This window comes from Stenella coeruleoalba (genome assembly GCF_951394435.1).
Source record: "Stenella coeruleoalba genome assembly, chromosome: 8".
Lineage (NCBI taxonomy): Eukaryota > Metazoa > Chordata > Mammalia > Artiodactyla > Delphinidae > Stenella > Stenella coeruleoalba.
Window position 1 is genome coordinate 96603000 of NC_137154.1, and position 12174 is coordinate 96615173.

Genomic DNA, 12174 nt, shown 5'->3' on the forward strand with positions numbered 1-12174 from the left:
GCTTGAAACAATATATACTTATCATGTTATAGTTTGTATGTGTCAAAAGTGTGGGCCCAGGATGGCTCAGCTGGGTTCTCTGCTGAGGGGAGCCAAAATTTTGCCTACCACAATTATGTTAAAGAGTTAGGGCTTTATTCTGATGGGTCTTGAGTGATTTTAAGTAGAGGAGTGTTGTAGTCAAATCTGTGTTTTATGACAATGTCTTTGGCTGTGATATAGACAAGGGTCAATTGGGGACCACCCTGAAGTCTTGGGAAACCATTTGAAAGAGTATCATTTGAAATTCAGTTATAGATAACAGAAGCCACAAACTAGCTATTTTAAGAAGAAAGGGATTTCATACAGGGAATAAGGTGCTTACAAAATCTTTGGAAGGGCTGCCTCCCTAGGATTATCCCTAGAGCAGTACCGCAGAACTAGCCCACCAAGGGTACTGCTACCTCTGCTAGCATCAGATAAGGGGAGACTCAGGAAGCTGCTGTCCCTGGTGCTGGATCACACCACCTTAGCTGTGATCTGGAGATCAAGCAAGCTGCTGCCAAGGGTGTTGACTCCAGGAACACACTACTTGAACCACAATCTGGTAATTAGGAAGCCTCTACCCAAGCTGTTCCCACTCCATGTCTGCTAAATCCACTATGTCTCTCCCCAGGGCTGTTGAATGAGATTGATGGTAGTTAAATCTTACCTGTAAAGGAGTGTGGTAAATGTGCAGCTTTGCAGCACAGAAAGGCATTCTAGGAGGAGGCTGAAACAAATATTGAGGAAAATTACCCAGCTTATGCATCCAAAGAAAGCTGTAGCAATCCAGGTTATTAACGATAGTGACTTGAATTTACAAGACAGGTGGGCAAGAGAGATGAAGGTAGATTCATGAAATGTTTAGGAATAGAATTAGTATGACACGGCAAGTGATTGAATGGGAGAAGTGGAGAGGAGAGATAGGAAGGAATCGGGATGACTATTCAGTTCCTGGTGCCATTTGCTGAGATAAGGAAGACTAGAAGAGAAGATGGTTGGGGAGTAGCAATGAATTATTTCTGGACATGTTGATTTTGAGAAAACTATAAGACCTTTTAGAGTGTCCTAATTTATAGGTCATTTAATTTGTAGATAGACTTGACCAATTGCAGACTAGTTTCTGCACAGGGACCATATTTTGTGTAAAAATATGTTTGTGCTTGAGATAAATTCAGTTGACTATAGTGTCAAGTATAAATAAGTCTAGGATCATACAGTTATTATTTTAAGTTTTAGTTTTATAGTTAACTAGATTCAGGGCTTAACACTAGTTCTTTAATCCCATTGTTGAGTAGTGTTTTTCTTTTTCAGAAGGACTCATGGGTGCCCTGTTCCCTAAGTTCTTGTTTCAGAATATTTGCTTGTTAAATTTATTTCTGAAAAAACTTGGTGAGGTATAATATTCCTGGGTCATACTTCCTAATTTACTTATTCGGTAGGTAATGTGTTATTTTGCTCCTGTTTCTTTCACCGGTGCTGAAATCTCCCTTTTCATCTCATTCTGCTGTTTATCATTTACCTTTGAGCTCCTGTTTTATTATATTTATGCACTTATTAATTTCTAGACCTTAGAGTATTTGTGGGGCATTTTCTTTTCATTCAATTATGTTTTCTTTCAGATTGAGTTCTGCCTCTGCCTTTTACTTAATGTGTTTCTCTCTTTTATTCCTTTTGCAGTGGTATGTGCTTGGTTGCCATTTTGTGTCTTATATTCTTGCTTATGTATAAAAGTGGATACCTCTATCTACACCATCTCTTTACTGAAACATAGTATAAGTAAACTCCTTGACCCCTTTGCCATTGTTCCTTTTGTCCCTCCTGGGCAGAGCTTGAGAGCCTGGGGTATTACAATTCTGTCTCCTTTTCTGTAGTCTGAAGGGAAAATATCCGTAGAATTGGGTTCAGCTTATTTGACCCCTAGGTTCTGCTGTCTTTTCCAAGATTTTATTAAATTATCATAACCTACTTTCACTGACTTAAAGGCATATGCTAGGAGATTGGGTGAAGGAAAGATACCTTTGGACTTTGAATCATTTCACTTTTTCAGTTTGCAGCCTTGGAAAATTTCAAGGCCTGGTAGTTTTGTTTTTTGTTTGTGTGGACTGTTTTGTTTGGTTTGCCATTGCTAAGATCCTGACATCCTGGCAGTGGGATGTAGAGACTTCTGATCCCTAAGGTGTTTCCTCAGTCTTCCTCCCAGCTGACTCCTTACCCCCCAGCCCAGTTTGCTCTAAATTAGGAAGTATTGGTCAGTACGCTCAGGATTTTGTTTCCTTACCTTCTTTCTGCATAATGGCTTCTGGGGGATGAGTTAGGACCCTTGCTTAACAGAACCACATGGTACAGAGCTTTTGGTTCCTTTTAAAAGGTTATGGCAATAAGGCAGTTTCCTCTTTTCCTGTATTAGTTGCTGCCGGTAATATTTTACCCTTTTAAAAGAATACCATTTGGGGCTCAAGTCGTGGGAGAAGACAATTCTATAATCTTTTTCATCGTACCATCACCTTTTCCAAGAAGTCCTACCTAAGAAGATTTCAATCATATATTTTCTTAGTGGTGTGTGCGTTTTAATAATGTAAGTCCCAGACAGCAGGAATGTAATGTTAATCCTTTTTATTTGCATATGAACTTAGAACTTACAAAGTGCTTGCTCATCTGTTATTTTATATGATTCTTATGACTGTCTTACAAGATAGGAAGGGCAGACTTATTATCCCAGTTTTACTAGTGAGAAATCTGAGATCCAAAAGGATTGAGTGAGTTGGTAAGCCACACAGCTAATTATAAGATGGAGTCAAGACTCTGAAGTCAGGTCTTCTGACTCCAAGGCCAGTGCTACTTTACCATACCTGCTACTCCCTTTCATGGACATGATTACTTCCATCCCTGACCACAGATGTCTTACTACAGCTTCCGTGCTCCTACCAACCTTATTATAACACTGATTTAACCGAATCAAAGCCAGTAGGGTGGGGAACGTGGCGGGGGTAATCTTATGACCATTGTATTCTGATCCCGAATTAACCTCAGTATATCTTGGTTATAATAAAGCTAATATTAGACTTTTTCAGCATTTTCCCCCTCTCTGGATTGTAGGAAACTGCTTAGCTTTCTCAATGAAATCAAACCTAGATCCTCCAAGGCTGGCAGCGGAGGCAAGATTTTCCACATGGGAAACTTGTCCTCCTGGGCCCTAGTCTCACCTCTATAATTCACTTCCCTCTTGGTGTCTTTGGCTGTTTATTCCTGCCTTGATCAAGGAACTTGTGTCCCTCATTTACCACTTCTTTACAAGAGCGTATTCTTGACTCTTCCACAAATTCCTTGTGTTACAGTCGACTAGGCTAGGCTGGAACATTCAACAAAGCATCACTGAAAAAGCTGAGTTAACAGCTAACATACAACTAGATGTTTTTGTTTGTAACTTATGCCTTCCCCAGGGGTCGGAAACTGCTGGTCTACGTCCATCTTCCCATCTGTTACCAAGGAACACATGCTTAGGTATCTGCCTGCCTTGATGCTGGTGCCCAAGCAAGCAGGCTCCACAGAGTGATTAGACTTCTCTCTATAATCTTTGTAGTGTCTACTTTTTTTCTAGGTTCTCCTCTCCTTTCTAAGCTGATTCTTATATAAAGATTAGCAGCAGGCATGTTGGCCATCTTTAGGAGAGACTCTTCCCAGATACACAAGAACGGGGTTTTACTGTGGCCTCAAAAGGGCAACGATTTCAGGGCTTCCCTGGTGGCGCAATGGTTGAGAATCCGCCTGCCAATGCAGGGGACACGGGTTCGAGCCTTGGTCTGGGAGGATCCCACATGCGGTGGAGCAACTGGGCCTGTGAGCCACAGCTACTGAGCCTGCGCATCTGGAGCCTGTGCTCCACAACAAGAGAGGCCGCGACAGTGAGAGGCCTGTGCACCGCGATGAAGAGTGGCGCCCGCACGCCGCAACTAGAGAAAGCCCTAAACAAAGACCCAACACAGCCAAAACTAAAATTAATTAATTAATTAATTTTTTAAAAAAACAGGGCAACGATTTGAGATCACAGATTCCACAATAGTCACCCAATAGGTAGGTAGGCAGGTAAGTAGATATAATATTAGACTAGGATATTAGAAAGATGTTGAGAATAACAGTGTAGTTTACCTATAGTTCTGAAGAAGTCAGTAGTTCATGCGCTAGTGGCTTAAGTTGTCACTGTTTTGTTTTGTTTTGTTTTTTTATCCTCCTAGGTATCATGAACTAGTCACAAAATATGGGAAGTTGGAGCCTTTGGCAGAAGTGGACCTGAGACCCCAGAGCAGTGCGAAAGTAGAAGTCCACTTTAACGACCAGGTGGAAGAAATGACCATTCGTCTGGACCAAACAGTTGCAGAACTAAAGAAACAATTAAAAACTCTGGTGCAGTTACCCACTAGCAACATGCTTCTCTACTATTTTGACCATGAAGCGCCCTTTGGCCCAGAGGAAATGAAGTACAGCTCTCGAGCCTTGCATTCTTTTGGCATTAGGGATGGAGACAAAATTTTTGTGGAATCCAAAACAAAATAACCTCCGCCAGCCTTGTGAGAACACACGCATTAGGACTCGCAGGGCATTTGTTCCCATGAGGTTTCCTTCAGGAGGGAGAAGTTTGCTCTGTTTTGTTTTATTTTGTTTTGTTTTGTTTTGTTTTGTTTAGGTTTCAGGGGGGTTTTGTATATTTCCCCCTAGAATGGGTAGGGGGCTGTTTTTGGTATTTTCTACCACAGATTCCTTCTACTCTGCCACCAGAATTGGCCACATCTCCAGTTTCTGTGCCCTCCCTCATGAGAGGGGACTAGGCAGCCACCGACTTCTTACTGTGTTCACTGGGATCTGTCTACTGCTTGGTCCTCAGGACCACTTAGGTGTACTTGCGATGATGGCGTGAACAGCATTGTCCCCTCAGAAGAGTATCTTGCACTTAAATCAGGAAACAAGGAATCTTTCCAGGAAGGGGCAACACATCTCTCTCCCAATTCCTCCTTTTCCCCCTCCCTCTCTCTCCTTTCCTTCTTGGGTTCAGTTTTTCATTTCGACTCGTGTCCATACATGTTTACCTTAGTTTTATTCTGTCCATAATGAACTTCTTATTTTTCAACTTGGGTAACGTTTTTCTTCATTTCTCCCTTTTTAAATAATTTCAAGTGTGTCACGCATTTGTCAGCCTGATTCTGATCTCAGGTACAGTTAGAACCTATAGCTCTGTTAGGGTCTGGAAGAAGAGTAGATGGAGTGTTAGAATTCCAGGAAGCACAGGCACAGCAGCCTGATCACTCTGTATGTAACTATCTCAATTTTAATGTTCCTCCCACAGTTATATCAACCATTACTGACATGAGCTACGTCACATTCCAGAGTTCTTCGCTTTTTGCTTTTTGAATGTATTTCTTCGTATCTGTCTATCTTTTTCATTACTTTAAACTACTGGGAATGGAGGCCTGACTTTATGAAGAATCCAACAGAGCAATGGATATACGTGCCAGGAGAGCTGAGAATTAGCTAGTAAACTCTCTGTAGTGTGTATGAGGGAGTCAAGTGGGGGGAGTATGGGAGAACGAGTACTGTGACTTTCCTGCCTGTCATCATTGGAAGCTTTTGCTCTTGCACCTTGCATTCGAAGTGGGAAATTTTAATCAAAGGGAGCTTTGATTCCTAGTTTTTCCCTGGGATTTTGTGATGTCATAATTGAACAATTCTTTTTGTTTTACATTTCAGTTTAGTTGCCCCTACAGAAGAACAACTCTGACTAATCTCTGAGTAAAGTATAAGTGTCAAAACTTCAGATTTGCCTCCAAGTCATATTTTTTGCAGAAGCATATTTAAAGCACTTTCCTTTAAAAGGTAGTCCTTACCTGCTCTGAAATCTTTTTGTCTGTTCTTCTATTCCTTTGTTAATCAGTGTAATCTCTTTCTTTGATATATGTCTTTCTGGATCCACCATGTTTACAGATAGGAGACTTGAGAAGGACTTAGTGCACCTGGGGCAGAAAATGTGCACATGAAGTATTTTTCAAAGAATGTAATTGTTACCCGATTGAGTTTGACCTTTTGACCTTTGTTACATGATTCCGTCCCTCCTACAAATTCTTTAATTTCTTAGGAAATTTTTAGGTGACTCTTGTAAACTCTTCACGGATGCTACTTTTTAAATTGTCCTACGCCATGATAGCAGATGTTTATTCTCTTAATGCACTTCAGGTTCAGTATCTGTAAAGCCTTTGACCCAGGCCTGCTGAGTCAAATCTACATTCACTGTAACATTGAAAGTGGAAACCAAAGGGTTTGAGGAAGATGAATGATGCCTGTTCTCCTTTTGCTTTATCTTTCAAAATCATAAAATCATAAAAATGAGCGATGGAGATCCAGGCTGGGTATAGACAAGAATAATTATTTTGCAATCACATTTTCCTGACAGGTTTTTGGAAGTGGGAAAAAAGTGTGGCAACAGTGTCAGGAAGATTAAAACTGTGGATGCTTTTTGTGTACGTGTGCGTGAGTGCAGACGAGTTTGAGAGAGAAACAGTGTAACTGAGCTTTTGTCAGCCTGAGAAACAGATGCCCCCTTATTTTTTGAGGTTGTATGACCCCCGACTGTCCCACAGCAGAAAGCAGAGGAAACACTTATGCTTTAATCATCAGTGGAATGATGACAATTAATAAGATATTTTATATATGACAAAGTTTTATGAAATGCTTTTTTACTATTAGAGACCTGTTCCTTCTGCTATTACAGAACACAGTGCTCATCGACTGCAGGCATAATTCTCCGATTACACAGTTGCATGTCAGGGGAACTTCTCATTTAATTCAGTGGCCGTGGGTATTTTTAGGGCATTGTAATTGATTGTTTTAATAATTGCTAAATGGTTTTTGATTGAGACAAGATCTAATGCAATTACCGGTCTTTTAGAGTTACAGAACAGAAGTAAATGAGAAAAGATATTTGAGCATGTATACATGTAGACTGATTTGGGTGGCTGAGTAAAGATGCTGCTTTTGAAATAAAATTGGTGCTGTGTAGACACTTGTAACCAAAATTATTTTTATAACAGGTCAAAAAGAAGGAGAGGAGAGACCATGGACTTTTGAGTCTACAAGTTATGCATAATTGATTGTAGCTTATCTGTATTTTAATGTTAACTTCATCCAGATTCAGTGAGAGCATATTATTGACATTCATGAGGCAAAATCCTGTCATAGCCAGTATTACAGATATGTTGCTACAGCCACAGTGTATAGAACATATCTTTTCTAAAATAGAAATTTTTTGTCAGTTCTGAAAAAGGAAAGGAGTAATAAAAGAAAGCCAGGTGAAAACTGAGGCATCATTTTCATGTGGGCATGTAGCTGCTGACACCACAGTGGAAATCAGTTTTTGAATTTGAATTTTTGAAATATCCCAGATTGCTTTAAAGAAAAAAAAAAGTTCAGAGTCATATATCTTTTTTTATTATTGAAAGTTTCTATTGTTTCTGCAACCTATCACCACCATAGCCATAAATACATAAGAAAGCAGCAGATATTATATAACTCTTGTTCCTTTAAGACCTTTTGGTGAAAACAAGCCCAAAACATGAGCTATGTGTAACAGAGCCGAATGTTATGATGCTATGTTTTAAAAGTTTGTTTACTTAAAAAGAAAAGTTCAGTTCTAACCAGATGTTTCAGCTATGATGCTAAATCAGCAGTGTTACGAACAGGGAAGGCTTGTTGCACAAGGAACTATCACCATTTGAGGCGCGCAGGCGATAGTTTCACGAGCGCGTGTGTGAAGGTGGCTTGCTCCGTGGGAGGTGCTAGGCTCCAGGGCAAATAAAACAAGAGTACAGAGTAATAGATTGTTCTAAGCAATGTCATTTCTGTTTATGAATTTGATTTTCCCCCTCATTTCGTGTTAGATTGACATGCAAACTGCTTTCAAGAACACCCAGAAGCTCTCTGTGTTACCAGGTGTGTTGTGAACACTATTTTTCATAGGTGCTTCCTTCAAATATATGTCCATTGTAGTGATGGAGAGGGACTGGACTCTCTCAGGCTCTTTACTTGCCAGTTGTCTCCTGCAGTTCATGGAAATATATATTTTATTTTAGAATATAATTTAAACATGAAGGTCTATTCTTTGCACTTTTATTAATATATATATAGATATATAGATAATCTTTAAAAAAAATTAAAAATCTAAAAGTCCACTTTCTCTTTGTGTTCTGATTTTTTCCTGGAGTCGTGGTGCATGTTTATTTTTATACAGCAGAAATTCAACATCAGTGCTGTGGTTGAGTCCTCTGGGGAACTGGCCTAAGCTGGTAAAAGAGTTTGACCAGCTTAACAAATTTAGTTGGCATCTTGCCAAAGTTAGAAATTAAAACCGCAAAACAAAGGTTCATAGGAAACATGTTATTGCCTTTTTGTTAGCAAAGTTTTATACTTCTAACATGCTCTTTTAAGGATGAAAACCCACCTTTGAGCTATTCGGCATCCCCGTTTTTGAGTAAGAATCTCATTTTGATGAATTAGAAATTTGCGACACTTTTTCACGTGACGTTTCTTTCCTTTGAAAAATAATTTTCTCTAAAAATTAGGGTTTGGGGCACTTGAACCGTATCTGCTTATCAGTAATTTCTTGGTAATCTGTTATGAATTAACCTTGTACCAAGACCTAAGGTCCAAGAACTATATATACTTTATTACTGTATTTAGAAGACAGACTCTATCAAATTCTTTCTCAGTGCTTCAGAAGTGTGTAAGTATCGCGATCTGTTTAAATGTAAGATTATTTCTACCTCTTATTCAAATTTCAAAAAATTATAGTTTTAACCTCTGTGCTAAGTTCTGTTTAGTATTTATTATGAGGGTCTCTGAGTTCTTGCAAGGTAGACATATGTCAAGACACCCAATACACATTGGACTGAAAAATGCTATAACTTCCACCCGAATGCATGTAAAACAAGGAGGTTAACCCTTGAAGTCACATTTGTCTTTCCAGCTCTTCTCTGGAAAAGAAGTTATCTGTGTTCTCCAACTTAGACTTAGGATTTCGGGATTCAAATTTAGCCAGGTAACTTTTAAAACGCATAGGTCATGATAGATATTAACATGAGTCATTTCATCTACTTTTAAGTTTTTAATGTAACTAAAATTTAGGAATTGAGTTAATACATGAAAGGGATAGCATACCATATTATATCTCCTTAAAATATAATGAATTTCTGAATCCTTTTCCTTCAAAAATTTGAGAATAACACTAAAAATGGGTAGGTTTTTTTTTTTTGGTAACAAACTGATCTATTAAGATGTTCAGATATATATACTTGCCTAGACATATGAGTAGAAAACGTGTGAACATCTTATGCCTTTCTTCAGTGTGGTTTAGGCACCTGAGCAATTTGCTTGCGTTCTGTTTTAAGGCACACATATCAAGAGGGGAGTAACAAACTCATAATCCAAGAGGGAGATGAGACAAAAGCAGATAGGGTTGCTGGTCGTGTGAATCAGTGCCAGGGATCCAGGCTTATAATTTTCATGCTCGTGTTTCTTCTAAACATTAACAATGAGCGTTTATTATCAGCCAGGGCCGGATCTAGATGCTCTACCTATATTAAGCCCTTTTGATGTTCACAATATCCCTATGATTCAGCACTGTTAATTATCCCCATCTTCTTACTTGTGAGGCACAGATAGGTTGAGTAACTTGCCAAAAGTCACACCGTTGATAAAAGACAGCAGAGCTAGGATTCAAACCCAAGCAGTCTGGCTGCAGTTGAGAGCTGTACTATACTACCTGCTGCTAAGGTTCTCCCATAGCCCTCCACAGTCACACCATTAATGTTAGTCTTTATGTTTCACTAAAACACTAAAGTGAGATGTTCCTCCACATTCAGTTACTAAATTGATTTGCTCTATAACAAAATCACTGATGCGGCTGATAGCTCTAAATCCAAATTGAAACTTGTCCTCATGCCATTTTCAGAATTGTAACACTGTGATTGGTGTATATCCATTGTCCTCCCTGCTCTCCTGGGAGGAGCCAGATTGGACACTTGTCATGGGTGCTGTTGACAAGAAGAAGTGAACCTGCAATATGATGCTGAACACCGGTCACTTGGTCTTCAACCTGACGACATTCTAGAGCCTTAACGCTTTGTTTTCCGTGAACAACTAAAGGTGAGACAGGTCACTCAGTTTTGACTCAGACTTTTATTAAGGAGGCTTCCGTGTTCAAGTGAACTTGGTGTTTATAGGGGGAGAAAAAGTAGATAATCTAATGCAGCCCATATCACAGGTTTTGTTACGGGAAAGGTTGAGGCTGTCACTGTTACTGTTCCTCTTTAAAATTCAAGACAGAGCCTTGTGAGGAATATAAATATTGCTTACAAAATAGAGGAGGCAGTTTATCTATTATGGTCTGTGAGATCTAGGTCTGCCAAAAAATTACGATGCAATTTCAGTTTACTGAGTCTTTCACAGACTCTTCACCCTTGAATGCTTCTTAGTCATTATAGGTAATACAATTAAGGTGTTAACTAAGAATGGGAATAAGAGGAGGCAGACATTAAACAATACAGTGTTTTCTGAACTACCTGATACATTTGGGGGCAGATGTAAGCCTTATTCCACTATTAGAGAATACAACTAGGACATTATGAATTGCTTTGGTTGTGTTAAAATTTTGTTTGGTTTATAGTTTGTTTACAAGAAGACATCTTTTAAGAACCATTTGTATTTCATTTTAAATACAAAACATTCACATGATTCAAAAATCAAACAATATAAACAAAGTATACACTGGAAAATTCTACTCTAACCCCTGTACTCCATCTTTTATTAGCTTTTTGTGTGTCTTTGCCGAGTCAACACAAATAATAGCAAATGAGAATATACTTATTGATCCCTTTTTATACAGCAAAGTTAGCATATTATATACCATCATGCACCTTGCTTTTTTTCACTTAAAATGTATCTTGGAAATCTCTCTATAGCAACATATACGAAATCACCTTACCCTTTGTTTATAATATAAGATATAGTATTCCATTTATAGATGTGGTATATAGTTTATTTGACCAACACCTCATTGATAGACATGTGAGTCTTTCGTTGTTCTCTCTCCCAATCTCCCTCCCTCTTTTTTTCTCTCTTTTTTACTTTTTTCAATTTGCTGCAGTAAAAAGCATATGTTCTTTTACATGTTTGAAATGAATCTGTAGAATACATTCCCAGAAGTGGGACTGCTAGATCAAAAGGTCAGAGTGTTTGTAATTTTGATAGATATTGCCAAATTGTTCTCCACTGGAATTACATAAAAGAACATTTTTTTTTCTGATTTTAATACTTGTCACATCCCTGCAAGGTCAAAGACTTTACTGATCTTGGGCTTGATACGTGCGAGATGTTAGTGCAACCAAGATGGCATTCTTCCCAATTAGGCATGCAAATCTAGGCACTTGAATTCGACACATAATAGATTTGCATGAGCCATGCATATCGTCTGTCTTATGAGCTCTCTTCCCTTGGAATCTGCAATTTTTAATCATTGGTGAGTGAGATTTCACCTCTGCAGGGAAAGGTGTATGTATTATTTATCCTTAACAATGTATGAGCATTTGTTTCAGCTGAGTGCCCTTGAAAAGTGATAGACAAATAGTGCTAAAACCCTCTGTTTATTGTCTGCAGTAAGCTTTAATCAGAGCTGCTTCTTGCCGACCAGTGAAATTCTTCTAGAACTACTTGGTGCTACTTGGTGAATAGGGAATATAGAGTGTCTCTCCACTCCCCCTGCCCCTTTTCAACCTTATTGCTAATGTGCTAACAAGGATGTTAGAATAAGACCAGTTGTGAGGTTTTTTTGGTTATGTTGGTCTACTTAGAATTAGCTATTTCAAACTCCTTGCCTAGAGATAGGTACTAGAGTTACTTTCAGAAAATATCTGTGAGTTCTTGTTTCAATTTCAGAGCTGAGCATCGTTTATTATTGAGATCTTAGATCTAGAAAGTCTCGCTAGTTAATAAACATTAATGTTACTCAATGTGATTTTCAAAGAGCCAATGCCATTTTTCTCATAATTAAGAGTCCAGTGTCTAGACGGAGTAAGATCAGCACAAAAAGAAAATTACTTAGAGGCAAATAAT

General features: G+C 38.7%; 1 protein-coding gene across 3 annotated transcripts in view; it reads left to right on the plus strand.

The window, feature by feature from the left end:
• The window catches only part of TBCEL (tubulin folding cofactor E like), a 79269-nt gene extending 70909 nt beyond the window's left edge, over positions 1–8360 (plus strand). For 2 of the 3 annotated variants that reach the window (XM_079928589.1, XM_079928590.1), the window contains exon 8: positions 4257–8360. In XM_079928589.1, the coding sequence (XP_079784715.1) occupies positions 4257–4575 (319 nt within the window). In that variant the 3' untranslated portion in view covers positions 4576–8360. The remainder of the gene's footprint in view (positions 1–4256) is intronic. The other variant, XM_079928588.1, reaches the window with a different exon arrangement.
• Positions 8361–12174: the final 3814 nt, after the last annotated feature.